At 49.7% G+C, this 27,343-nt stretch overlaps 9 protein-coding genes across 9 annotated transcripts; 6 read left to right on the forward strand and 3 right to left on the reverse strand.

Moving 5' to 3' along the window:
- Nucleotides 1–645: 645 nt before the first annotated feature.
- On the reverse strand, nucleotides 646–2,704 carry N7457_004262 (uncharacterized protein; the record flags this gene model as incomplete). The annotated part of the gene is made up of 4 exons (XM_057175307.1): nucleotides 646–1,878; nucleotides 1,931–2,089; nucleotides 2,154–2,428; nucleotides 2,500–2,704. 4 exons carry the CDS (start codon nucleotides 2,702–2,704, stop codon nucleotides 646–648), a joined length of 1,872 nt encoding a protein of 623 aa, XP_057032354.1.
- A 2,599-nt stretch (nucleotides 2,705–5,303) lies between these two features.
- On the forward strand, nucleotides 5,304–6,905 carry N7457_004263 (curved DNA-binding protein (42 kDa protein); the record flags this gene model as incomplete). Its single annotated transcript, XM_057175308.1, has 5 exons — nucleotides 5,304–5,395; nucleotides 5,539–5,622; nucleotides 5,678–5,782; nucleotides 5,846–6,658; nucleotides 6,718–6,905. The coding sequence occupies exons 1-5, from the start codon at nucleotides 5,368–5,370 to the stop codon at nucleotides 6,903–6,905; spliced, it is 1,218 nt and encodes a 405-aa protein (XP_057032355.1). The 5' UTR covers nucleotides 5,304–5,367.
- A 1,335-nt stretch (nucleotides 6,906–8,240) lies between these two features.
- Nucleotides 8,241–11,999, forward strand: N7457_004264 (putative PHD finger domain protein; the record flags this gene model as incomplete). Its single annotated transcript, XM_057175309.1, has 5 exons — nucleotides 8,241–8,283; nucleotides 9,023–9,077; nucleotides 9,131–10,600; nucleotides 10,659–11,134; nucleotides 11,209–11,999. The coding sequence occupies 5 exons, from the start codon at nucleotides 8,241–8,243 to the stop codon at nucleotides 11,997–11,999; spliced, it is 2,835 nt and encodes a 944-aa protein (XP_057032356.1).
- Nucleotides 12,000–12,513: 514 nt separating this feature from the next.
- On the reverse strand, nucleotides 12,514–14,427 carry N7457_004265 (uncharacterized protein; the record flags this gene model as incomplete). The annotated part of the gene is made up of 8 exons (XM_057175310.1): nucleotides 12,514–12,641; nucleotides 12,713–13,268; nucleotides 13,328–13,522; nucleotides 13,587–13,767; nucleotides 13,824–13,894; nucleotides 13,944–14,010; nucleotides 14,060–14,201; nucleotides 14,250–14,427. The coding sequence occupies 8 exons, from the start codon at nucleotides 14,425–14,427 to the stop codon at nucleotides 12,514–12,516; spliced, it is 1,518 nt and encodes a 505-aa protein (XP_057032357.1).
- Nucleotides 14,428–14,553: 126 nt separating this feature from the next.
- N7457_004266 (dolichyl-P-Glc:Glc1Man(9)GlcNAc(2)-PP-dolichol alpha-1,3-glucosyltransferase ALG8) lies at nucleotides 14,554–16,580 on the forward strand (the record flags this gene model as incomplete). Its single annotated transcript, XM_057175311.1, has 6 exons — nucleotides 14,554–14,738; nucleotides 14,915–14,993; nucleotides 15,059–15,252; nucleotides 15,314–15,690; nucleotides 15,864–16,003; nucleotides 16,053–16,580. The coding sequence occupies 6 exons, from the start codon at nucleotides 14,554–14,556 to the stop codon at nucleotides 16,578–16,580; spliced, it is 1,503 nt and encodes a 500-aa protein (XP_057032358.1).
- Nucleotides 16,581–18,485: 1,905 nt separating this feature from the next.
- N7457_004267 (uncharacterized protein) lies at nucleotides 18,486–21,862 on the forward strand (the record flags this gene model as incomplete). The annotated part of the gene is made up of 7 exons (XM_057175312.1): nucleotides 18,486–18,488; nucleotides 18,587–18,652; nucleotides 18,714–18,857; nucleotides 18,913–19,015; nucleotides 19,069–19,085; nucleotides 19,133–20,727; nucleotides 20,782–21,862. The coding sequence occupies 7 exons, from the start codon at nucleotides 18,486–18,488 to the stop codon at nucleotides 21,860–21,862; spliced, it is 3,009 nt and encodes a 1,002-aa protein (XP_057032359.1).
- Nucleotides 21,863–22,604: 742 nt separating this feature from the next.
- Nucleotides 22,605–23,892, forward strand: N7457_004268 (coenzyme A transporter; the record flags this gene model as incomplete). The annotated part of the gene is made up of 2 exons (XM_057175313.1): nucleotides 22,605–22,850; nucleotides 22,915–23,892. The coding sequence occupies 2 exons, from the start codon at nucleotides 22,605–22,607 to the stop codon at nucleotides 23,890–23,892; spliced, it is 1,224 nt and encodes a 407-aa protein (XP_057032360.1).
- A 373-nt stretch (nucleotides 23,893–24,265) lies between these two features.
- On the forward strand, nucleotides 24,266–25,340 carry N7457_004269 (RNA-binding ATPase activator ESF2; the record flags this gene model as incomplete). The annotated part of the gene is made up of 3 exons (XM_057175314.1): nucleotides 24,266–24,599; nucleotides 24,651–24,893; nucleotides 24,964–25,340. The coding sequence occupies 3 exons, from the start codon at nucleotides 24,266–24,268 to the stop codon at nucleotides 25,338–25,340; spliced, it is 954 nt and encodes a 317-aa protein (XP_057032361.1).
- A 225-nt stretch (nucleotides 25,341–25,565) lies between these two features.
- Nucleotides 25,566–27,263, reverse strand: N7457_004270 (ribosome-binding protein NMD3; the record flags this gene model as incomplete). Its single annotated transcript, XM_057175315.1, has 3 exons — nucleotides 25,566–26,987; nucleotides 27,044–27,143; nucleotides 27,205–27,263. 3 exons carry the CDS (start codon nucleotides 27,261–27,263, stop codon nucleotides 25,566–25,568), a joined length of 1,581 nt encoding a protein of 526 aa, XP_057032362.1.
- Between the last annotated feature and the right edge of the window lie 80 nt (nucleotides 27,264–27,343).

The following is a 27,343-nucleotide window of genomic DNA, read 5'->3' on the forward strand; positions in this document are numbered from 1 at the left end:
CCTAGAAACCATCTACACTGTTTTGACTACACTCTCACTGTGCCTGGAGCTATAGTATATCTCCTTTGATGTACGGCCCGACAGTGTCAGGCAAGGATATACACCCATATGCAAGAGCGAGACCTGGGTTCAGTTATTCTCAAGCTCTGTAGTTCTACCTGCTTGTTCTGTGTGGGGGGGGTATTAAGTGAGAAATGAAAAGAGTGTCATTAAGAAAGCATAGACAGACTGTAGCGAAAGTAAACACTGGGTATCCCTTGTCCCTGTATTCATCCGGCCTATCTCGCCGTGCATGTCTCGCAAGGTCATGTAAAACGCCTTCCTCGCCGGTCCCATCCTGTCCTTTCTAACACCCAACGCCTTTATTTCCACCGGTGAGAAGCAAATCTTGAAATGTATGGGTATCGCTGTCTGCAAAGAGGGAAAGCATTAGAAAGTGTTCTGTTGAAAGTCTCAGCAAGTGATGCGCTTACATACCCGAGAAGAGAATCTGCCCTCGACCTCGGGTTATGTAAAACTGTGTGCCGGTCTTGTGGTCCTGTGATCGTGACTTGTTATCAAAGTCGAGCGTGATGTTTTCACAATTCAACTGTGTTTCTGCTCTTTTTGATCATGGCCATAATATTTGTTGGTTCAAGGGCTAGATCAACTGTAGCCATTCACAAGATCTTCAAGCTCCTCTTCTTCATCCTCTTCGTCCGCATCATTCTGCTCTTCTAGGCTATCGGCTGCTGGAACGGGTATCTCTCCATTCTGGGGGGTTTCTCCATCCTGGGATGTGCCGTTTGTTTTGCCCGCAGAATAGAATTCCGGAAATGCAGTGCGCATTTGCAGCACATGCGCATCAACAACATATTGCATGAGGTTGCTTACGGGGAAGGATGCATGCATGCGTTTCTCCGATTCCATGAGCTCGACTTTCATCTGGGTTTCCCAGTCGTGTTCTCCAGCGTGGTCGCCAACCAGCCTTTTGCGCTCGTCTCTATCAATTGACGTGATCACTTTATCACATCCGGGCATGCGGCATGTCCAAGTATCAGATAAGTCATCGATGAATTCTTCAACTTCGTGCGATGACTCTGGAGTCAAATCCCGCTCTGGGGTCAGAAACTTTTGGCGCGTTGGAGATGAAGATACGGAAGGAGACTGGAGTTTGTCTTTGATGTTGTCCTTGAATAGGCTCTTCATGAGAGAGGAGCCGGCGCCGCTCGAAATTGCTGATACGAATGACCGAGTCCGGGGCTTTGAGGCTGACCATGGATCCCTGATCAATTCGTGACCGCGGATTTTGCTGGGTGTTTCAATCTCGTCGGCTTCATCGGTCTCTTCTTGGTCGTCCTCGTCATTGGATTCGACCGTGTGTTGAGCTGTGGAAGCATTGCGATTTCGCTTCCCGGTCACTTTGTTCGAGACAGTGGTAACTTTGGGGCGCAGCACAGACTTGTGAGTCCGGCCATATCGTTCATCATCGCTAGATTCTTCCGGGGAATCTAGGGGCATGAGGAGTGAGGCTGGAAGAGGAGCGGATTTCGAGGATGCATGTGTGAGTTCCCGGTGAATGACATAGCGGGACCATCTGAAGTCCTCTTCATCCATCATTTCTAGGACATTGCTTGCCCTAATGGCAATAATTTTCTGGGCATCATCGTGACTGAGCGAAAATCGCTCTGCCAGGCGTTCCCTTAGAAGGTCAATATGCAAACGACGCTTTGCCAAGTGACCCTCTGTTCTGAGATCTTTGAGTAATTGGTAGATAGCGTCGGCTTGTGACTTTGAAATTGCTGCAGGCTGATGTCGGGGTGTGGACACTTCTGGCTCCTCATGAACTTCACTTTCCTCAGAGGATGCAGCCTCCTCCATCAGCCGCTTGTAATCATCCTAATACCGTTTTAGTATCCTCTTGGCAATTGAGAGTGCTGTCTTGACTTACATGAAAGTGGCGACGCAAATGGACGAATACATTTGTTTTCTTCCATTCTACATCTGCATCGCCCTGGATCATGCAGCGAAGCAAGAACGTAGCATGGGTCGCGAACACTTCCGCCGATTGTTGTCGGGTTTCACATGAGCCATATGTGTGGTAAATGTACTAAGAGCAAATGGACATTAGGCCTCCAACACCAAAGCGCTTCTCCTAGAACAGAAATACTGACTTGTTCGCAGAGACTCCGGAAGGATGGATTGATCTGCTTGTTCCCTTGTTGGTGCTTGTCGACCAGGAAATACAGCAAGTCGATGGCCTGTACCATGCGATTGTATGTCGGCGTGAAACCCTTGGCAGGCGAGATAAGATCGAACCAGCCCGCCTTACCAGCAACCCAGAGCTCAATGCTCTTATCTTCGGTTTGGCCGTAGGCGTAGTGTGTGACTTCGTCGATAATAATGCGCTTCGGAGGATTGTCGGGTTTCAGTACTGATGAAGTGATGACTGGTCAGCAAGCCACTCAATAACGCGCATTGATAACGACCTCGGGAGCTGTAACTGGACCTGATACGCACTCAAGTGTTGCTGTTCCTCACGAAGCGGCTCTAAGCAGCCGATTACCTGCACTGGATTCTGTTCGGTGGCATCTAGTAGATTCGCATAAAGCATCTTTCCGGGCTTCAGAACTTTCACATCAGTGAGGCCGAACTCCCACCAATCGTTCTCATCAGTGATAGAGGGATCGGTGGGAGCTAGGACGGTTTCTTCGCGGGATGTCATGGTGGAATTGGCATGGTGGGTGTCCCGAGAAAGATGGAAGGGTTGTGTGGAAGTTCAGTTCAGGGACTGGGAAGATAAGAAGAACAAAATGGGGACTTCAAATGGAATCCTGGAGTCGTCAACAGTCGAGGTCGTCGATTAAAGGTAAATTACCGATACACAAGTTACCCGCGATTAATTACATGGCGATAGGAAGAGGGTTTGATCCAATCATGTTACTTGCATCACGTGCTCGCCCCATAGTTATCAATGGCAGGTGCGATGGTCCCTATGTTCAAATGGAAGGAACCCAGGTAGTCAGATCCCGAGAGAATTCAACTGTCGGTCCTTCGGGGACCGGACTTCATAACGCAGCACATCTACTCAGGCATTTCCGGTCCAAGTTCTCCCTATTACAGTGTGACAGTAACACCCATGGGCGTGATTGGATGGTTAGTGGGCCACCTGGCTGCGGATCTACTGGTCAAGGGTTGTCACTTGAGGGTTATCATATTTGTTTTGGTTATTGTTCCTGGAGCTACACTGTAAGGTCATATTGTTGATTTATCGGGATTCTCAGACTCTCACGTGCCGTATTATGTCAGGCGTATTTATAGTTCTAAGGTTGCCTGTAGACGCGGTCCACACGGGCGATCCAAATTAAAGTTCGATCTAAATATTCACAACCCTCCAAGGGAGTTCATGAGGTGCCTACATACCCACGTCTTCATAGGTATAGTGTGTCTCTTGTCTGAATGTTTTGACCCCATATCGATATAAATCTCAAACTTTCGACTGGAGGAATAGGAAAAAGCTCGGCTATAGAGCAAAGATTTGGGTCATTAGATCACGCCAAAAAGATGTGACTTTGCACCACAACAGCTATTGACCATCTCAATCATATATGAATGCTTGCTATTTATTGCTTTGATGCAAGGGCAGTATCTCTTATAGAGGGACTTGATTGACACCCCAATATAAGCCAACGACTATTTACTAAGAGAATCTATTATACACCATAATCCTTATCTTCAAGCGAGCAATAGCGCTGTTCAAATATGACAACCAGGAAATTTCTCTGCCAAGTAACTCAATCTAGCATTGCTGCAGGGTTGGATATTGCTGCAGATTGGGCAACCCCTGAATCAAGTATAACTGAAGGTGGGTCAAAATAGCCATAGACGCTTGGTGAGCTATTTTGAAGTTATATCTTTTGGCTGCCAGTCAAATATGGACTGGGAAAAAACGGGGGCAACCTCCAAAGTACAAGGCCTAGCAAAGCTCCGCAACCAAAACCGCAGACACTAAGCCCTTAATTGAGAGCAGTTTGTATACCCTGCTCATTATTCTCCATCGATTGCCTTTATGACTGCCAGCGAACAGCTCAAGTAAACACTGACCAATTTAGTCGGTGTCTCTTTCCTACTTTTCCTATATCCTATCTATGCCTATATGAAAGACTAAGTGCGCTAGGCTTTGTTATTACATTTACTACATCCGATTCTCGCTACAAAATCGGTATTATCCTTTTGCCCAATTCTATACTAAATTAGCACAGTACCTGCGCACTGTTGAAAGTATCGATCAGAACACTAACCATTTTCTTCATCGTGGGTCTACCGGATAAGCTACGTCTCATGGTTTACTTCGGTATTCAGAAAGAATAATCTGCTCCTCAAGTTAACAATCATAGCTTTCTCATATTAGTTCTCGGAAATGACCAAGGGATACTCTTCCAACACCTTTAGGCGAGTATACATGCCCATCAATCGCACTTGTGATGTTTCGCGACACCCTCGTGACCTCCGAACAGATACAAGCGAAGCATGCCAAATTTTATATATTGTTAAAGCAGTAGTGATAGTCACTAAGCATGACTGTATGGGCCTTGGAAAGTCCAAAGGAATATTTACTCTGGCTGACCGCGAGCGCTAAAACAGCTGCGGGGTTGGGGCATGATCTAAACCTGCATGAAGGAGAGAGCTAGTGGATCAAGTCTTTGACCATGAGTCAATCATGCCACATGAATCAACTCTCTACAAAATAGGTAAGGTGCCATGCTCAGGGAGCTAGGTATGAATAAACAAAAAGATATCTAAACTTTGGGTCGGGGGGTCTTCTGTTTTTAGGGGAGGTAACCCCCACATAGCGAGAGGACCGAAACCTCAAAGAATAGGACTAAAGCCCGATTAGTTCCTAATCATACTATTAGGTACCTAACTGCAGGTAAGAGGGGAACTTTGAAGTCAGGTGAGGAGAAGTTGCGATTGGGGTAGTAGCCGGAAGGTCTGAGCGATCCTGGTTTGTGGCTCACAAGGAAATCCGGGGTATCGAATGAGGCATTTGTAGCAGAAGAAGAAAGAAAACACAAGGGAAAAGGGCAGCCTATAGTTACATCCGTGTACTCGACTCGGGCCAATGGGGTAGCTCAATATGAAGTCAAGGACGTTGTAGAGGAAATTGCCATGACGTCTTCGGCAAAGCCCTAGGCAGTCAGCCTGAAACTTCAGGCTCCCACTCAACCCCACCAACGCTAAACCGCCCGCTCGACGCTCTCTGCACACGACTTGCTCTCGGCCTATTCCTCTCTTCTAGCTTTACACGGGTTTACAATCCGAAGACTTTTTTCGAAACCACTTGCATTTTCTTGTTATTACAGCTCCACGAGCTCAATTCACTTCACAATGGCCGAAGAGAAAGCACCCGAGGTTGGTATGTAAACTCCATCGCGGTGGAAAGCTCTGACGTTTGTGGGCACTGAGCCCAATATGGGCGATGAGCTCGTTGGCGGCCACCAAAACAAAGGAATTATGTGACAATCCATAGATCATGGCTAACTATGTGGTTCTTTCCAGACTACACCCTCAACAACCCCGATACCTTGACCAAGTACAAGACCGCTGCGCAAATTTCTCACACCGTCTTTGAGGCTGTTGCTGGTATGTTGCTCAACAAATTCTTGCTACCACCTTTTGTGATCTAACATATACATAGCTCTTTGCTTGGAGGGAGAGAAGATTGTCGAGATCTGCCAGAAGGGTGACAAGCTCCTCGAGGAGGAGATTGCCAAGGTCTACAAGGGCAAGAAGATCGTCAAGGGTAGGTTTTCACGTCCACTCAGCGGCAGAAGGGTTACGTAAAGATTCTAACGTGTAAATTAAGGTATCTCTCACCCTACGACTGTCTCCCCTAGCTCCTATGTGACTCCCTACACTCCTCTGGTTTCCGATGCTGCCGAGGCCGAGACCGTGCTGAAGGCCGGCGAGCTCATCAAGATTCAGCTTGGTGCCCAGATCGATGGATTCGGAACCATTGTTTGCGACAACCTGGTCGTTCCCAAGAAGGACTCCCCCAAGGAGGTTGTTACCGGACGTGAGGCTGATCTGATTCTCGCTACCTACTACGCCAACGAGGTTCTTCTGCGCCTTATGATCCCCCAGGGTCTCTTGGCTCAGGGTACCGACGAGGAGAAGAAGAAGGCTGCTGCCCAGCGTGCCCCTACCCAGGCCTACATGTCTTCTCTGCTCGAGAAGATTGCCAAGACTTACGACTGCACTGTCGTTGAGAACACCACCAGCTGGCTCTTCGGCCGCAACGAGATTGAGGGCGAGAAGAAGATCATTCTCTCCCCCGGTAACGGTGTCCGTGGTGACGGTGTCCCCGAGGTTGGCGAGGTCTGGGGTGTTGAGGTTGGCCTCAGTCTGGGATCCGGCAAGGTCAAGAACCTCGACCACCGTGCTACCCTGCACCGCCGTACCACCACCACCTACGGCCTGAAGCGCCCCAGCTCCCGCCAGACCCTCTCCGAGGTCGTCAAGAAGTTCGGTACCTTCCCCTTCAGCTTGCGCCAGCTCGATGACGAGAAGGCCGCCAAGGTCGGTGTTGTTGAGTGTGTTCGTGGCGGTGTCCTGCGCCAGTACGAGCCTGCCGGCGAGACTGACGGCTCCCCCGTCTCCCGTCTGCTGACCACCGTTGGTGAGTACCCTTGAATTTGTGTGAAACAATTTGGAGCCCCAAGCTAACGTCTCTCATAGCCATCACCAAGAACGGTCTCACCAAGCTCGCTACTGCCAAGCCCGTTGATCTCGAGCAGATCAAGTCCGACAAGAAGATCGAGGATGAGGAGATCCTCAAGATCCTCGAGCAGCCCCTTGCCCGCTCTACCGGTAACAAGAAGAACAAGCCCAAGAAGAAGACCAAGACCACCGGTGGTGATGAGTAAATATGAGTTCATACTCTCGACTAACTTCCCCTTGTCATCATGTTCATGCAATTACACTTTGATATAGTGTAGGACTTTTGGTCCAATCTGAATGCAAAACAGAGATCCAATGACAAGCCTCGCAGCAGGTCATACGAAATCTATCCAAAAACAAAAGAAAGACACTTGATTTTTCCAATGACGTGCGACAGGGCTGGCAATGCCAACACATTTTTGGAAATTTCGGTATATACTTTATCGACGAACTTGGCGCAGGGAACATCTCCTCGTGCTTTCCTTTGGAGTCCTGTCTATTTTGTATCTAGCAATTGGAGAAGACTCCATGGGCCAAATCAAGACGTTGCCAGTCTATATCCGTGTGCATTTAGATTTTTGTAGATTCTTCGAGAAAGACTATAGTTGAGTCAGTAGTAATTGTGAGTCCGTTGCCTCATGTGTCGACTCTTGGGCGTGTCTCCGGTCAGCTTGATACTTGCTCGTAGCGACTTGTCCGAGGAAATAGTCAAAGCTACATGTGTAGATAAGATGTGATTCGTCGATTCTCTATTGCACGAGACCGCGATGTACAAAAGTTTGGAGTCAAACACTTGCATTTCAGGGTCCTTTTTCAGTCTACGCCATGGTATGACTATATATGTAATGTTTGTCTACTAGTTGGCCATGGTAGAGTCTCGGTGAACTGATTATGATCTCCATGTTGTTCCTGACAGCAGTTCGTCCCCAAAGACAACTTGATACGACAGCTTCTTGTCTACTCTACGAGCAACTCATATCCTGGGGCCACGGATCACTTCACCGTGCGGTGTGGATACAATAATCTTCATGTCCATTGTCTCTTGTCAACATCCAGTGCTGCATCCCAATCCACGCTGACGACCATCAGGTTGTCTACGAAATTTGGGCCAAATAGGTCTCAAGCTAGGCAGTGATTGAAGTTGCTTTCTACACAGGCAGACTCAAAACCTGAATAGCCTCGAAATCTTAATAGAGCAATGCACTTCAAGATGTCAATATATCAATAGAATGGAATAGCTATCGTAGTCTGCCTCCTCCATAGGCACACTGGGGATAGTAGCTATTGAGCCATATGGGAGACTGTGATTGGAAGTCTGGTCTATCCTATTGTCCTATTGATCCCTCTATTGTCTGCTCTGAGAAGAACAACAGCCCTGGCTCAAAAGGGAAGGTCCCCCATCTCAGTCGACTACTTATTACTTCCCTTCCCCCCGATCTTCTTCTCTTTCTTTTCTCCCCATACCCTCTTTCTTTTCTCCTCATCTTCCTTTCTTTTCTTCCTTCTCTCTTCTCTTCACGTTCTGCCCATTACGTTTCAAAATGGACACTGTTCGCCGGATCTCCAAGCGTCTTCTTGAGAAAAGTGAGTTTTCGTCTTCTACCTGTCCATCCAGCTCTCTGCCCTAGCATCCAATCCCCCAGCTGGCGTCCAGTCATGTCTAGACGGCGGAGACACGCGTTCTTCGCGTGGAGAAGCCTATTTATGTCATGTTGTTACGTGTGTTACCGCAGCTGTCCCCAGTTCTCTGTCTCCTGTCTGCTGTCTGCTGTCTGCTGTCTGCTGTCTCCTGTCTCCTGTCTCCTGTCTCCTGTCTCCTGTCTGCTGTCTGCTGTCTTCTGTCTTCTGTCTTCTGTCTTCTGTCTTCTGTCTTCTGTCTTCTGTCTTCTGTCTTCTGTCTCCTGTCTCCTGTCTGCCCTGCTGCTGTTATGGTTGCCGTGCACGATCCCCATTTACACCTTGGCCTGTATCTTTCTAGAGTAGAAAGACGTGGTCTACTTATTTCCTATATCTGCTCCAATTACTGCTGCAACTGCAGATCCTGTGTCAATGTTTTCATGTTCATCGAGTGAATGAGACAGCTCCCCCGTCGTCTGTTCATGTACTTATTCCTCGGAACGATCCCTCCCACTACTGTCTGCACACTTGAGATGATATTTCCCCCGCCTATTCCACTGATCTAATCGCTGGTCGCCTCTGGGATGTGGAATCCCAATGGGATGTTGCATCTCCAGAAGTCGCTGGGAGATTTTTGATTCCTCTTTCTTTTTCCCCCCCACTGATCACGTTCAAGAAAAGAATGCACACTGACTGTTTCACTTAGAAAATGCCAAAAATGCCAAAAAAAACACAGATGAATCGAATGAATCGAATGCTCAGTACGTTGATGTGAGAAGTTAGGGCATGGAGCGCGTGGCACTAACCCTAGCAGGTCCCTTCCGCCTGCCCCTACGGGGTCCACTCAGTCCGCAGGCCGCCAGGCCTCCTCTCAACCCGAGAAACGACGGAAGCTTCAGAAGAAGCCCCCGGGCCCTTCGAAGCCCACCTCTCAGTATCCGACAATGAGACCGATTGGGGAATACCCATCGGTCGCGGAATACCGGAGTGCGGGTGTACCTCCTCTGACTCCCCAGCAGATAGAAGAGCGCGTCGCGACCGTAACTGCCGGCATCCCGCGCCCTGAAATCGAGCGCGTTGCTCCAGCTAGCGAGAATGAGAACCTGCCCGCCACCAAGGACCATGCTGAGGATATTGCCCAAGAAGCGGTCGCCACTGCGATCTCGACAGTTGAAACGCCCGCCGATGAGGCCATTCGCAGCATTACTCCGGTCGACGCAGCCACTCGCACCTCTACCCCACCGATTAATGAGACTGTTCCTGATATTGGCGGCTCGAAGGACACCAACAAGTATCTCGCCGTGCTCAAGGCCCTTCCTCTTCCCACCTCCGAAAAATACAACATTATCAGACTCCGAACCGTCATCAAGTTTGCCATCATTCATGCAATGGAGTCCGGCAATGAGAAATCTGCTCTGACTCTTCTTTACTTCTGGTACAATGCTATGAGCGATGAATTCCAGCTATCTCTGATCGCCAACATCTCCCAAGGAGACGGAGGCGACGACCAACTCCGACTGACCCTCATGACCGCCCTCGCTAACTCTTACCATGACGCCCGTCAATGGTTTCTGACACACACCCGTGCTGGTCCACCTGATCCTCCCTCTGGCAGCGAGGCTAGCCTGACATCTGCCAAGACAGCTGGCGCGGAGCCCAGTTTCAAGGTCTCTGACATTTATCGCGACACAAGTGGTCCTCGAGTAGAGGAGCAGTTCCTGAGCGGCAAATCAAACACTGCTCCGCTCAAGAGGCCCAAGAAGCCACATCCAGCTAACGAGGCTGCTTACAAACGCAAACGCCAGTGGGAAATGGATCCTGACCACGAGGAAAAAATGGATGAAAAACGTGCTCGCCTTGCGGAAGAGTATCACGTTCCAGAGACGAACCCTCCCACCAGTGCAGTCAGAGAAGAGATCGGACCGCCAGATGGCATTACACATCCTTACAGCATCGAAAACGTTCTCAACAACGACCCAATCGAACGTACGCGCTCATTGCCCCCTTCCGGATCTATCTTCGATGTGCCGATCCCCAAGAGCTTAGAGCCTGGCCCTGCATCTGTTTGCTCTACTTCTGTCTCTAGCATCGCTCGCAGGACTGGCAAACCCGTCTCACAACGTCAAAAAGCCAAGAACAAGCACCCTGACTCCACCCAGCGTGCACGGTCGCTCTCTGTTGACACGACTGTCTCGAGCCTTTCTTCGCTCTCTAACTCTGTTTACTCGGTCCGATTCAACGAATGGTCTGGTGACCACGAACCACGCCAAATGCCAAATTCTATGTATGTGATTTCTTGGCGCAACTTGACCAGCTCTACGTGCTAATCTGATATCTTACAGTGAACCTCCCAACAACAGCGACGATTGCCACCAGTGTGGGAAAGGTGGCAGTTTGCTCTGCTGTGATACATGTGACAATTCATACCACTTCACATGTTTGGACCCTCCCTTGGATCCCAAGAATCCTCCACAGGGAGAATGGCACTGCCCCAAGTGCTCCATCCGCAACAGCTTCTCGACCCTGATTGCACACTCCAACCACTACAAGAAGACCGAGTTCCAGCTTCCCGAAGATATCAAAACTCACTTCGCCGGAGTGGATGAAGGAGTTGTTTTCGATGAGGACTATGCGCGCAATCCGAAGCACCAACGCTATTACAAGAGCGCGCCCCACTTGCCGCGGATGACTAAACCACCCAGGCAGTCGGACAAGGAAGCCGCCATAGCTACCTCTTACACGAACCCGAATCTTTACAAAGACGTTGACAGCACCGGAGCCACAATCCGCTGCTCCAGGTGTGGCACTACAAGCCTCGGTGACCGACCTATCATTTCTTGCGACTACTGCCCTTGTCGCTTCCATCTGGATTGTCTTGATCCCCCCGGGCAGTTCCCCCTAACCCGAAGACTGGGTGGATGTGTCCCAACCATGTTACTCCCGACGATATGATTGCCACCAAGGATTTTGAAGGACTCGAGCGTACGCGCCGTGTCCGTCGCACCAAGAACATGGAACTCATTGACTGTGACATCATGCTTCCTGATGACCCCAACCAGAGTTTGTTCAACGACGACTGGAAAGAAAAAAGATCCCGTTTCCCTGCAGGCGACGTTGTTTTGAACTTCATCGGTGCGGTCAAAGATGACCATTACGAGCGTGAGATCCAATTCGCCGAGCGCGTTGAGCGCAAATGCTTGGACTTGACCAAAAAACTTACCAACGAATATCTCTCCCGTGTCGACACCATTGGAGCCACCAACCTCATCTCATCCAATGCTCTTCCTGCCGAATTGAAGCAGACTGTGTCCGACGCTGTGCACAGCACCATCCGGGGCATCTCTGCCCAAGAATTTGACGCTGTTTCTGCTCTCCTCGGGATGGCTGGCCCCCAGCCCCTTGCTGTTGGCGACGGTCACATCGCCGAAGCTGCCGGGCCAGCCTTGCCCCCTGCTCCCCAGACTCTGGCTCGCATTGATGAAGAGTCTACCTTGGGATCCTCTCACCTCGCCACCTCGCCCCCTCCCAAGGCCCCCTCCACCGCCTCCGAAGAGGCCCACCCTTCGGGGTCCGAGCTGCTCCCTCGGATTCCCGTGTTCAATCGCAACAAGCGATCCCGTGCCGATGACCAAGAATCGGCAGAGGAGCCGGCGCAGAAGCGCCAACACACCAAGCTGAAGTGAGCCCCTTCGGCTTCTTCTCATTTTCAATGCGCGCATGAGGAACGGCGTTTTGAAATTTTTTTATGAAAAATATGTTCCCATTTTCGTGGTCGCTTCGGCGATCGTCAATTTGTTAAATCTGTTCCTCCGGGCCGTCCGACCATGCCATTTGCTTCTTCAGTGTTCTTTTTATGTCCTGTCTTCAATTTTTTTTAACAAAAAAAATTTGCATGGTCGGATGGCTCGGAGGAAAGTGTACGATAGCATGGGCCCAAGGCCAAATGAATATTTGTCAATTTTCACCTTTCCTTTACTTGTAAGAGTAATCTCAGATTTAGTTGTAGCAATTGTAAGGGTTTCAAGGTTTTTTAGAACATAATCGTATTCGTGTGGCCCCGCAGGGCCCGAAGAAGAAATCTCAGCGCTCGCCAACGCACTGATAAATGATATGGATTCCCCCTCACTCCCATTACATGGAAATCGAACAGTATTCAGAGCCAGGGGTCGGGGGGAAAGACAGGGGCAGAGAAGGTATCTACAGGTATTTCTTGGGCATGCTAGCCCGGCGGCGCTTGTAAACTACATAGCCAATGGCGAGAAGCACCTGGAAAGCGATCACCAGGAAAAGGAAGAAGCCCATACGAGGAGTTGAGGCAGTGATGACTATAAAATGAGAGGAAAGCAAGAGATTAGCAGAATATTCAAATGGATTATCGGAGCAAAACAAGACTTACCACTCAGCAGGTGGCCCTGCAAGTTCTCGCTCAAGCTGAGGTGGGAGGAGCGCAGCGTCTCGTGGAGCTGGTTGAAGCGTCCGTCCTTGTTCTCCAGATCACGCTGGACGGTCTGCAGCAGCTGCTCGACGCGAGTGAGTCGGGCGTCGAACTGAACGAGCTGGGAGGCGAACAGGCGATCCTGCGCTCCGGTCTTCTGGAGGAGCTCGGTGTGGCGCTTTTCGGCCAGTTGGGCCTGGTTTTTCATCTCCTGAACGATCGTGTTCGCTGCCTTGGTGGTCAGCTGTAGGCGGCCGCTGATGTCAGCGAATTGGGCGGCCACGCCAGCTGCATTGACCGTTGCGCTGTCAGGTGCGCGCTGGTTAGCGACGGGTGGAGCAACTCGGATGGTCTCCTCTTTGGGAATTTGCTGCTGGGAGTTGCTGCCTTGGTTGGGGGGAATGGTTGAGCCTTGGCCTTCGGCGGACTCGAGAATGAACTTGAAGATTTCGAATGAGTCGGGGTTTTCGGGGGTGGCTGCTGTAATGCCGAAGGTGTTTCCGGCAGGTAGGTGGACCTGTTGGCGTTAGTTTGTTGATAATGGTTTTGGTGTTTGCCGGGATGCAGTGTACATACCTTGTTGGTAGAGAAGCAAAGCTTGTCGTCAATGGTAACTTCAAAGATGGAGCTGGTGTGCTTGAGCTTGACAATGGATGGGCGACCTAGATTGCGGTAGGAGTAGTCGCAGTGGCCAAAGGCTAAGCTGTCGGGACTATTATGGCTTTTGTAATCGGTGGTACCATCGTTCAAGAACCCACGGACGCTGCCACCCTATTCAACAGGTTAGTGATCGATAATTCGCCACGATGATACAATGCGACAGATCAATACGTACTCGTCCACCGTGTGTATCAATCACTAGAGCAAAGCCATCGAATTGACCGACGGTATAGATGCTCGATGTTCCAATACGGGACTGACCCTCCTTGGTATACCACAGTTGAATGATTCCTCCTGCTCTTTCCGGCCCACTTGCGCGGAACTGGAATTCTGCTGACCATTCAGATTGAGAGACTCTATACCCGGGTTAGTATTTGGTGTCCAATATCATGGTCTGAAGCCCGCCACTTACGGACTTTGCGCCCAAGCTGATCCCCGTGTGTTGCCAGGCCACGGTGGCGTTAGGATAAGTTTGTCTGATAGCTGAATTGGCGTTAGATTGCTTCAATAATAGTACAACAGAATAACTCACAAGATGAGGTTCATGGCCTTCTCCTCCAATTGTCCACCCCGGAATTGAGTCTCGGTTCGGTGATATCCTGGTCTGGGGTTAGATTCACTGAAGACTGAACATGGTAGTGTACTGACGTTCGGCCATTGCCAAAGCTTGAGCTCTCAATAATCTGAGAGGTTACCCCCGCGGCAAACAATGCCAGGGAAGCTAGGGTTCGCATCATGTTGTGTCGCTTAACGATTGGCCGGGCTTGATGTTGATACGGGTTTCCAAAAGCTTTGCACAGCAGCTATCGACGCTTGCACTGGCCTGAATCACAATCACACTTTTGATTGCAAAGGCTAGAGACAACGTGGGTGGTGATCCAGCCGACAACAACAGCGATAACGCAGAGACGGGCCTCCTTTGCAATGAGAGCTGCCGATGGCGAAAAATCGAAGAAGTGGTGAAGCTCTACACTATTGAGAATAGTGTGGCGGATACCAACGTCTGTGAAGTCCATGCGGAGAGACCTTTCCCGTTTAAGGCTGGTTGGCTGGGATGTATTGACTACGGAGTATCTGTCCTTCTGTTTGGCTCCTGATTTGATCTCCGATCTCCGCATACGGTCACGTGTTGCCGCCTTAACATGCGGAGGGAGCTTCTAAACTCCGCCGATTCGAGTATTTTCGCGTCTTGGGTCTTCCAAAGTCCCTCAACTTCTCACATTGTTGCACAATCATGCGCAGGAGCTCCAATGGTTGAACTATACCCTTCATTGACGCAATGCGCCATCGTTGCAGCCGCCTTCAAGGTGCTGCTTTTCCCCGCATAGTGAGTTCCGCGCTGTTCGCCGCAACACAAAGACAAAAAGACCCCAAGAAGACACCTAGAGAGATAGCATACAATCTCTTCGGCGAAAATCTTGCAGAGTGCAGCCAAATGAGTGGCATAAGCAGATACCAGAAATGATCAAGAGCTTTGCTGACATGTTTTTCACTGCGTTGCAGCAAATCAACCGATTTTGAGGTCCATCGCAATTGGCTCGCCATCACACATTCCCTCCCAGTTCAAGAGTGGTACTACGAGGTATGTTCGGTCGGGCGCGTATACTTTAGCCCAAGCACAGTGAATGTTGACTTGGGGTGGTATAGAAATCTTCGGAATGGACTCTCGATTACCCACCGTTCTTTGCAGGCTTTGAGTGGTTGATGTCGCAGGCTGCCGCATATGTTGATCCGGCAATGTTGATTGTGAAGAACCTTGGCTATGATTCCTGGCAGACGGTCTACTTCCAGAGGACGACTGTGATATTGACGGAACTAGTTCTTGTCTATGCGCTTACTCGGTATGGCCCTCGATTGCGATCCTTTGGCCGATGCGATAAGATACTAACTACAATCCGATAGATTTGTCAAGTCGGCCCCTTTGCCAAACAAACAGGCAGCCCATGTGGCCAGCCTCTCTATCTTGCTATCCCCCGGTCTCTTCATTATCGACCACATCCATTTCCAATACAATGGCTTCATGTACGGAATTCTGATCCTCTCAATTGTCCTGGCTCGCAAGCAATCGACCCTTCTTCTCAGCGGGATTCTTTTCGCGGTCCTGTTGTGCATGAAGCACATCTATTTGTACCTCGCTCTCGCGTACTTCGTGTACCTGCTGCGCACCTATTGCCTCAGTTCCAGGTCGGTTTTCCGGCCTCGATTCGGCAACATTTTCAAGCTCGGGTTTTGTATTGTGGCTGTTTTTGCCATTGCTTTTGGGCCATTTGCACAATGGGGTCAGTTGCTGCAACTCAAGGACAGACTGTTCCCCTTTTTCCCGGGGATTGTGTCACGCGTACTGGGCGCCTAACATCTGGGCGATGTACTCTTTCACCGATCGAGCATTGATTCCTTGTGAGTAACTTCTTTCTCTGGCGTTCATATGAATCTGGCTGACAATTTTCTCCAGTGGCTCCCCGCTTGGGACTTCCTGTGAACACTGATGCTCTGAACAGCGTCACCCGAGGACTGGTGGGAGACACATCTTTTGCCGTCCTTCCAGAGGTTACAAAGGAGCACACCTTCATCTTGACATTTTTGTTCCAACTAGTATGTATTCCTTGTCTCGTGTTTTTGGCATCTTCTTACAGTTGTCTAGGTTCCTCTGGTTAAGGTCTGGTTCAATCCCGGTTGCTGGGATACCTTTGTCGGTGCAATCACCTTATGCGGTTATGCATCATTCCTTTTCGGCTGGCATGTTCACGAGAAGGCAATTCTCCTCGTTATTATCCCATTCAGTCTCATCGCCCTCAAAGATCGTCGCTACTTCAGCGCCTTCCGGCCTCTTGCAGTTGCCGGGCACGTCTCTCTCTTCCCATTGCTGTTTACGGCTGCTGAATTCCCCCTCAAAACCGTTTATACAGTACTGTGGTTGGTGCTCTTCCTCTTCGTCTTCGATCAAGTCGCACCCGTCCCTGAGCGGCCCCGGATCTTCATATTTGACCGGCTTTCGCTACTTTATCTGACCATTTCAATCCCACTGATTATCTATTGCTCCCTCGGACACCAATTGATCTTCGGATGGGACCGACTAGAGTTCCTGCCATTGATGTTCATGAGTAGTTATTCTGCCCTTGGGGTCGTTGGAAGCTGGATCGGGTTCATGGTCGTTTACTTTACAGCATAGGTGCATCACCCATCTAGGATCAAAATTTTTACCTTAATTTTAGCTGTTAGATCTGAATTACAATACCCCTGGTGGTCCTTTGCAGGTGACTTCGGAGTTCACTCGGACAATAGCTGCAGATGATGTAAGGGGTTTGCACTGTTTGACTCCACGTGGATAAGACCCACGGATCACAGAGTCTATTCCCCCACTAGCCCCAATCAGGCTAGCCCCACTTCATCCATGGTTGGCCTGCAGCCAAATGCATGTCGTATCCAAACACGGGGAGTGGATGTATTTTCCATTCAAGCACTGTAATGATCATTCCATTAGAATATCGGTATCTTTTGTTAATGCCTTTAACCATACATTGACCCATGAACTTGTCTATATGTAGATGTATGTTTGTGGGCTATATGTATCCTGTAGGGCCCTGATCCCATTCCCGATCATATGTTATTTCGGATCGGTGCTTTTATTGTCTGCACCTATCAACCATGTATAGAGAAATGCCTTAGTCCACAGAATATCAACTACTCTTCTCTGTTAGTCTACTGTATTACCAAGCACATTTATATTTTCGTGAGTGGCTACACTATAATATACCTACCGTTGTGTTTCATACATAGTCGCGTCAAAAGGAGACAAACACGCAAAAAGGCACGATGACATTCAAAAAGGGGCACATAAGAACTCTATCAGGAACTAGGGAGAATGAGTTATCCAACAGTCAATATCTGAGTGGCCAGTGCGCTTGTGATACCGTGGCTGAAGGAGTATCAAATCTACATGCTAACCATCGCTACCTGCCTAAGAGTCATATATGGTGCCGTATAACCATCACCCCGAGGATCCAAGAGTTTCACACAAAGCCCTTTGGCTCCTACTGCTGCAACAAGACGGGAGTATATCTAATCCTAAAATAGATCAAGTTACATATCGGGTATAAAACCTGACTACTAAATCTCCCTATAGGTAGATGACTTCAAATTCGGGAAACAAATACAGAATCGAGCATTTGAAGGCGAAAGAAGGTTGTTGAAAGGTTGATGTTTCATACTAAAAATACCATCAAAGATGGTGGTTGACATGGCCCCCGTTAGTTCAGATTGATTGTTCCGATTCTGGGCCGGGGGTGACGGAGAATAGAAACCAGGAATTGATAATCATGGGGAAGAGCGAGAACTTGGAAAAGTTCTAGAAAGTCAGTATTATAGACAAATTCTGCTTGAGCAGACGAGTCGAACGAGGGTAAATAAGGGTAGTGTTGGGATAGAAAGGAAAACGGAATTGATAGTCGGAGATGACGAGGGGGGAGAAGGGAGGTGTCGAGGGTCCCGAGGAAAGGTGCGTTTTTCTGCTGGGCTTTGGCTCCCGCTTGCTCCTCCTCTCCGCCAATCAGCGTCCACCGCTGATTCGCGGTCCTGCAATGATCTACCGCTCCGTCCTTTTGTCTACCTTTCTTCTTTCCTGCTTCCTTCACCTCCAAATATTCACAGCTTTCCCCCCGGCCAGCATTACAGCAGTTCTCCATTTCAGAATTGCTTGAAGAGCTGCTTTATACTGAACGCGTTCTACTCCGGTAAGTCCGCCGCACGAATTCCCGAGCCATCGTCCTCCACTGTTCGCGTGTTCTGGGTCTGCGACCAGGCCTGATCACGACAATTCCCTCATACCCGCGTACCCCCCATCCCCACACCAGGGCACACCAGCATATCCAAAGGCAAATGGAGTATACTCAATCTATGTCGCGACGACCGTCATCTCCGCCGATTTGGGGTTTGACGCGGTCTCTACCTTCACACGCTCAATCAACCAGCTTCACTCGCTAACCATCATCGCGTTTTGTCTAGCATGTTCATGCTCGCTTCTGCCCACGATAATCCCCGGCCGACTGGCGCGTCCAGACTTAATATTTAACACATCATGGTATGCCATAGATTGTCCGGTGGAATGATTGCGGAGAGGCCAAGAAGAAAGCGATGGATGATATGGAGACAAAGAGGCTCATACAATGACTCGAATAGGTGCTGTTTAAACGCAAACCGGTCCAATACCTCCCACAGACCGTCATTGAAGATGATAGCTCTGAGGTATGCATCTCCACCACCCATACCGCAAGACTTGCCTGTTGATTCTCTTTCTTCCACTCAGGTCTGGGTTATCCCAGAGACAAACGAGGTCTTCACAAGCTATGAGCCCTACCTCCAGCGAATGGATTTCTACAAGCAACGCCGATTCATCTGCGAGATCACCGGTCACTCCGGTTTGACATTTTTCGAGGCGCTCCGCAGCGAGGTACATTATTATACTGTGGACATACAATGATGCACATATGCTAATATTTAACTAGACCGAGGAGTCCCGTGAAGTGAACAATACTTTCCCCGATGCGCTCAGAGAACCTATCCTGCGCAGAATTCAGTTCTCGACAGTCTCGAGGGTAGACAGCCTGGGTATGTCACCTATGTTCCTCACCTCGGGCCAAGCTAACAAAATTCTTTCTTAGTGGACGAAATTTATGAAGTGAGATACTCCCACCTTTCCATCCTAACTCGATCTAACAAACCCAGGAATTTAAATCAGACTTCTACCCAGGCGAAGCTGTTCTCATTTTGCTGGAGGATAGTAGTCGACTCCATGGTACTATCAGAGATAAAGCCAACTTTGCAGAGCAATTATATGCCGACGGAACCATTAAAACGCCTGCTTTTGCGAGGTACCTGGTCAAGATTCTAGACCGACAAAATGAAGAGGCCCTGCTGGATCAGGACCACATCACGCGCGATCGAAAGGCATTCACCAAGTTGATGCTGCGCGGTTTCATCAAAAACAATGTCACTAGAGAATCGTGGACCGGGGCTCCTTGGTTGGTCAAACCATCTGTGGCGGAGACATACAAAATTCCAATCGAGGTACCGAAGCATCTGCAATATGGAGCGAAGGTGGCAGAGAAGAAGGCGATGAAGAAAGCAGATCAAGAGGGGTTCTTTGGGTTCTTTTCTTCGCAGCAACTCCCCGAGTTGAAACCCGCAGTAAAGGGACAGAAGTCAAAGCTGTCTGCACAGGATATGGCGAAGTCGAGGGAGGCACAGTACCAAGAATATCAGCGATCGCTGAATGGGAATCCCTCCTTCCTTTTGCCTTCCAACCCCTTGCGTCCTTCCAAACCGCCAGTGGTCGGTGATAGGAAGCATGCCGGAATTCCAGCCGTGGTCATCAAGAACGAGTCAAGACCGCCATCGCCGTTGCCGATCAAGTATCCCATTGAAGATCTGGACCTTGCTCCTAATTCCGAAAAACAACACCGACCAACCCTGAAGTTCATGATGGTTGGTGACTCTGAAGATGAAGGCGCAGAGGATCTTCTACCTGACGATCTAGAACCGGAAACGGTAGGATTACTCCTGGAGACTTGGGATACACTCAATGTCTATTGTGAGGTATTTGAACTCGATTCTTTCACATTCGATGATTTCATACAAGCCATGCGATTTTCATCAGAGGAGATGGACTGCGAGCTTTTCGTTGAAGTGCATTGCGCCGTCCTTAAAAAACTTGTCAATTCATCGAACGATGATGGGGCTGTTCAGATCTCGCTTCCAGATTTCCCCATCGAAGAGTCTGATTCAGAGCAAGAAGAGGATGAAGAAGAAGAGCAAGAGGAAGAAGCCGGGGAAGATACTCCGGAGCCGCAGGCAAGACCTGGAAGAATGACCACCAGAGGGAGCCTGGCTAAAGAAGAGGCTGTCATCATCAAAGCACAGGTCGATGAAGACGAATCTGAAGAGAAGCGAATCCACCGTGCTGGTGAGATGTTTGAGCAATATGGGTGGATCGATCGTCTCCGCAAGCGTGATTTCCGGAATGGTGGATGGCAGTTGGTAATAGTCGGACTTTTACATCAGCTGTCTGTCCGCCCTCGCTCGGAGCAAATTTGCAACAACATTCTCAAACATCTGGCACCTCTCGATCGCGAGCCTAACCAGGATACTGTGGAGGAGCAGTATCGTACCCTCGATATTAACATGCGTACCAAGGTGCTCCAGATTATTTGCATGCTGAGTTTGGAAACCAAGGCCATCCGGAACTACCTAGAAGAGTGCAGCAACCAGATGACAGAGTTGCGCAAAGAAAAGATCGAGTACCAGAAGGCACGCAAAGCAGGGTAAGTCAATCCTTGAGAAATATTGTCATGTCAACCGCTAACATAAGCTTGTAGTCTCATCGAACTTCGTCAGCTCCACCAGGAACGCAAGGCCGTTCAGCCCGAGGTTGAGAAGGTCGGAAAGTCACCCACGCCTGTTCCCGAATTGGACGGCCTGGACGATTCAAGAATCGGCTTGGAAGGGGATTCCGAATTGGTTGGGGACACAGAGGACGAGGACACTCCTCGACCACGCTCGCTACGTGGCGGAGTTGATCGGGCTCTGGAGCGTAAACGGAAACAAGAGCTGGAGAAGGAGCGAAAGGAAATTCTAGCAAAGCAACCGAAGGGATCCAAGCAATATCAGCGTGTCCTGAAAAAGATCGATGACCAGAAGGCCAAGATCGAGAAACTCGAGGAGCAGATTGAGACAGTGGAGAACAGCCTTCGCGAGACTGACTGCCCCCGGACCCGATGCCTCGGATTGGATCGCTTCTGCAATCGTTACTGGTGGTTTGAGCGCAATGCGATGCCCTATGAGGGTATGCCGGAGAGCTCGACTGCCGAGGCATGCTATGCCAATGGTCGCCTATGGGTGCAAGGCCCAGATGAAATGGAGCACGCTGGCTTCATCGATGTGACAGATGAACAACGCAAGCAGTACCAGAAGCATTTCCAGACCACCCCCGCAGAACGCAAAAAGCACGAAGAGGGGCCTACCCATGTCTCCAATGCCCGTGAATGGGGATATTATGAAGATCCCGAGTCAATCAAACAACTGATAGAGTGGCTGGACTCGCGCGGTAATCGGGAGTTCAAATTGCTGAAGGAGCTGCTCCTCCAGCAAGACTATATCGCCAAGTACATGCAGAATCGCCAGGCGTACCTGGCTGGGACACCTAACAGGGCGGAGTCAGAGGAGATCCCAGCCAAACGCGTGACCACTCGAACAAAGACCTACGTGGACGTGAACGAAAACGGGCCCCGCTGCCTGCGCTGGAAGAACACGACCGCTTTATCCGAAAATGGACATCTCCATGTTGACCCTGGCCGACCAGGCAAGCGCAAGCGGGTCTCTGATGTTGATACCAGAGTGACTAAGGTAGCCAAACAGGCTAAGCCTTTGCCCCGAACACGCGCCCAGCGCAGGGGTTGATGCCTCCGGTGGGCATCAATTCTATATCATCACGCGACCACGATATTCTTTGTATTTCGTATACAGTTCGAGCTGCATGGAGACGGGGAGTTCATTTCTTTTCTACCTAGCATCTTGTTTGGGAGACGTCAAATAGCTTAGAAGCAATGCACCAACATAGAACCACTGTACATTCCGAAACCATACAGTTAGACTACCATAATGGCCGTAGTGAAGCCTACTACTTACTATCCATGGATGTCTATACCTAAGTACCTACAGGTATGTACATGTATCTAATGGGTGTCGGCTGCAGTTCCACATTAGGCTTAGCGTGAAGGTATTACGATGACAAACCGGCTTCTCGGGACTCGCTGAATTTGCGGGTCGTATTAATACGGTAATCCGCCGCTTACACGCGGGGCTGGCTGGTATCGGCATGTCAGTCTGTAACGACTATCCGAACTTCGCCCAATACGTCAGTGGAAACAGACACACAACTTCTTCTTTCGCCTTTGGTGATCACTCTTTCAGGTTCTACCCTCAATTCTCCCTGAACTTCCTCTACTACTTATATGAATAAGATATATCTACACAAACTGTGAAAACATCCTGGAAGTCATCCGGTAGCCCGAGGGTTCTTGGTGCATATCGCCGAATCAATCACGAGGCCCCGGAGATCCTGCCCCAGATATTCTCGCCCCTCCCCGTGAGCCTCGGTTGCTCTATCGCAATTTCTCCTTCCTCTTCTTCCTTTCGTCTCATGTCGACTAGTCATTCGGACTATGCATATGACCCCCACAAAACCCCAGAGTCTACTCCGCAATCCGCTCCGATGAGCGAGACCGCACCGCCGGGATCGTCGCTTATTGGCGGCGCGACAAAACAAATTGCCGCAAATCATACATCCACCATGAACAAACCAAAGAATACCGATAAAAAGGTGGAAAAGCGTTCCTTGGACTATGTGGTTAAGAGTGGAATCGCGGGAGGACTGGCGGGGTGTGCGGTACGTTTATCCGCATAAGAGAGCACTTGCGAAAATTTTACTGACTGATTTGCCGGAATGATAGGCTAAGACCGTCGTAGCGCCGCTTGACCGTGTGAAGATCCTCTTCCAAGCATCGAACCCTCAATTCACCAAATATACGGGTAGCTGGACTGGCCTGGCCGCAGCGATTCGAGATATTAAGCGCACCGAAGGCGCCAGAGGCCTGTACAAGGGCCATTCAGTGACTTTACTCCGCATCTTTCCATACGCCGCAATCAAGTTCCTTGCATATGAGCAAATCCGTGCCGGTATCATTCCTTCCCGCGAACAAGAGACACCATTCCGCCGCCTGATTTCCGGAAGTTTAGCCGGCGCCACCTCTGTCTGCTTTACATACCCATTGGAATTGATGCGAGTGCGAATGGCCTTTGAGACAAGACAATCGCATCGCTCAGGGTTGTTGGATATCTGGCGCCAGATCTACTATGAACGCCCTCGACCCGCGCCAACCCATTCAGCTGCGGCCGCCGAGTCTTCTTCCGTCGCTGCCGCTGAGAGTGCTTCCTCAGCTGTATCAAAAGTCGTCCCGCGCACTGGAATCTCCAACTTCTACCGTGGCTTTGCCCCCACTATCCTTGGAATGCTTCCATACGCCGGAATGTCCTTCCTCACTCACGACACAGTGGGTGACATCTTCCGTCTCCCCGCTTTCGCACCTTATACCCTCAGACAGCTATCAGAGTCAGATGTCTCCCCACAAAGCGCCTCTCGCCCACCACTGAACACCACGTTCGAGCTTTTGACGGGTGCTGTGGCCGGTCTGGTATCGCAGACCTGCTCATACCCGGTCGAAGTACTCCGTCGTCGCATGCAGGTCGGTGGTGCAATCGGCGATGGCCACCGACTTGGAATGGCTGAAACGGCTCGTACAATCTGGCTTGAGAGAGGCTTCAGAGGGTTCTGGGTCGGACTCACTATTGGATACGCCAAAGTTGTACCCATGGTTGCAGTAAGCTTCTATGTTTATGAGCGAGCCAAAGGGTGGATTGGAATCAACTAAACTTGCAATATACCCATATTTTGGCCCTTTGTTTGCACATACCATGAAGGCTGGCGTTCCGGGGATAACTTGGCAGGGTACAATGTTCTTTTTTAGCATATAGAGCCCGAGTGGCTTCGCGCATATAGCAGCACGCAATTTTACTTTGAATTATTTTTTGCCCCAGATAAACAATCTTCTCTAGTTATACCTCATGGCTTCGTAACTCTAGCTGATCCATAGATTTTTGTCTTAATGTATGCCTTGTGGCGAATGTGTTTGCGAGCATTCAACCTCCAGTGGTTCGAATCGGAGCGCACAGACCACTTGCATAAAAAAAGTTGCGGACTTCCGCTCACTTACCAACTATCTTCTCCACCGAGATTCCAACAAAATGACGACCCGCAAACACAATGAGTTCCTAGACATCGCGGCCAGCGACGACGAGGCCAGCGACAGTGACCGCGGCTATGACTCCGAGGCCAATGTGGCGGAGAGCAAAGGACGTGCCGTGAAGCGGCGGCGAACAACAACGCAGGCCTCATACTCAGCCGAGTCCGACGAAGAAGACCAAGACCAAGATGAAGACGAAGACAACGAGACAGACGGCGGCGCAAGCCTAGAGGTCTCCGAGAAACCCACCAAACCCACCAAGTCGTTGAAAGCAAAAGGCAAACTCGCCAAGCTTGCAAAGCCGCCCAAGAAAGATAAATCAGGCGTCATTTACTGTGAGTTACATGGCGACTTCTGATATATGTACATGGTACTGATATTTGCAGTCTCTTCTCTGCCCCCATACCTCAAGCCCTTCGCCTTGAAAGCCATGCTCGAGAAACGCGGATTCGAGGATATCACCAAGGTTTTCCTGGCGCCGCTTCTGCCCTCTGCGGCGGGTACCCGACAGCGCAGTAACAAGCGCAAGATGTACACGGAGGGTTGGGTTGAGTTCAAGAATCGCAAGGTTGCGAAGATCTGCGCGGAGACTTTGAATGCGACGATCGTGGGTGGTTTGAAGTCCAGCTGTGAGTATACCTATTTTCCCTACTGAGGTTTTTGTTTTCTGCGGATATTGGCTAATGCGATAACGTACAGGGTATCACGACGACGTGTGGAATATGAAGTACTTGAAGAAATATAAGTGGTCGGATCTTATGGAGCAAATACAGAGAGAGCGTGCTCAGAGAGAAGCCACTCAGAAGCTTGCTGATTCTAAGGCTCAGAAGGAGACTAAGGTGTTCTTAAGTGGTGTGGAGAGGTCTAGGGTTTCCGAGGGAATGGCGAAGAAGAATGCAGAGAAGATGAAGAGGCGGGAGGGTGCTGATGATGGGGATAAGGAAGTACCGCAGCCCAAGCAAGCGGCGCAGTCTGCGAAAAGACGTTTCCACTTCCAGCAAAATGAGGTCGTTGGGGGTTCGAAGGATGCTGCAATGGCTGATGATGCAAAGCGGGTTCTGGGCAAGATCTTCTAGACTTATTTTTCTTTATCAAGAAACCTTTCTCATTCTTCATGGCCTTTGGTCTGTTTACTTGGTGTACCTATGGCCTATTTCATATCTTACCTAGAAATAACAGGTATGGATGTAGAAAAAATTCACATTGCACGTATCTGTTTGAATATGAAGAACTTTTTGTTTGTTAATTGAAAGGATCCAGAAAAACACACAAACGCCAGCCGATGATCATCTGCAGCAAGCTTATTCGTCATTCATGTTCAACTCGTCAAAGTCATCGAGCAGCTCTTCCATGTTGATCTTTGGCACGGCGTGTCCCTCTCCGTCCATATCTTCATCGTCTTCATCCATCTCTTCCTCCCTAGCCTGCTGCTGGCGGACCTTGTACAGATCAAGGGTGTGACGCAGCTCCTGGTCCTCTTCAACATCACGCAGGAACATCTCGTAGTCTTGCTCCATACGGGCTTGCTCCTGCTCCTGGCGCTTGTTCATGGGAACGTTGGCGTTGGGAGCGGTGGCCTCCTCTTCATACTCGCGAGCCATGCGCTTCAGGCGCCAGTTACGAGTCTTAGACTTCTTGCTGCGAACATAGTGCTTCTTGATGAGAACGACATCCGGGATGGTTGAGCCGTACTGGTGGCTGTTCTCAATTGCATCGAACTGGTCGTTGTTGAACTGGGTTCCCGTCAGGTGATATCCAAGGACGGAGTCACCCACGTGCAGGATACCACCAAGGTGAGTCCGTGTGAAATATGTGATATCGTTGGTTCCTAGGTCCGAGGCACGGGCAACAGTGGCCTCAGATAGGAGGTATCGGCCATTGGAGATGCCAGTCGATTCAATGTCCAAAACGATAAATTCCTTAAGCTCAGTGATATCCGCAAGGGCTGAGAATGGTTCACGCCAGTATGTGCCTGTAGGAATATCCGTTGTACGGAGAGTGCAAGGATCCATCAGATTGACAGTAGTGCCAACTCGGTGACAAATGGTAAGCGGGCTGATATCAGATAATGAGCGGGCCAACTTGATCGGCAGAGCAACGAGATCGTCCTTGCAAATAGGGATGATATTTACAGCAAAACTGAATTTGTAATTCGCTGAGGATGTGTGGATGTCCATAGAAATGAGCTCTTCGGACTTGCTAGTCTTGCAAGGCACGACGCTGGTGAGGAAATCAAGCATCTTTTGAGCATGGTTTCGTTGCGCGAAGTAGAAATCAAGACCATGTTTCGCTTCTTTGATGTTGACAGTATCCTTGTGGGCACCGTGCTTAAGAATAAGCTGCTCCAGATACAAGAAAGTACGCTTATGGGGGACCTTCTGGCGAACCTGCACCGAAGCACGCCAGGTGTTTGCCGTGAAGGATTTCTGGCAGTCGGCACATTGCTGATTGGCCACAACATATTCCACTTCGAAAGTCTGTTGGATAATTGTGCCCTGGAAGGCTTCTTGCTGAATAGTAAGCTTCATACGAATGCGCTTGCTATGGGGTTCCGTCCAGATAAAGCTGGCGTCGATGATCCGGACTTTGTTCAGACCACGGAGCTTGCGTAGACAAATGGCGAGAAGTTCCTTCGATTCAGGCGCCGCGACAACCCAGCTGGTAGGGGGTTGCAGCCAGCGCTCGCAGTCTCTGCAGCAGTGGAGGACTGCATCGCGTTGCACCTAGGAGAAACCCATGTCAGTTGAGTAAACCGCAAACGGGACTATAGACGACATACACCCTGAGAAACATCGACAGTAAGTCTGATACAATCCGAACACAAGGCTCCAGCCGAAGTTGTTCCATCGATAGCGGCACCGCAGTTGCAACAGAGAATGCTATATGAAAGACCTATTAGGGTTTGAGCGGGGAAGAAAAAAAGTTGCAGATAAGACTCACGTTGCTGCAACCTGCTCCTGCTGGCCCACATAGACCGGGGCATCCAGATCCATCGACATTTTGAGTGGAATCAGAAATCAAAACTAGACGAAAAAAAAGTCTAGGATGGGGGAGTTTCAACTGTTGTAAATTTCCAAAT

This window comes from Penicillium paradoxum (assembly GCF_028828445.1).
Source record: "Penicillium paradoxum strain IBT 22861 chromosome Unknown utg000004l_segment0_segment0, whole genome shotgun sequence".
In the NCBI taxonomy this organism is placed as follows: Eukaryota; Fungi; Ascomycota; class Eurotiomycetes; order Eurotiales; family Aspergillaceae; genus Penicillium; species Penicillium paradoxum.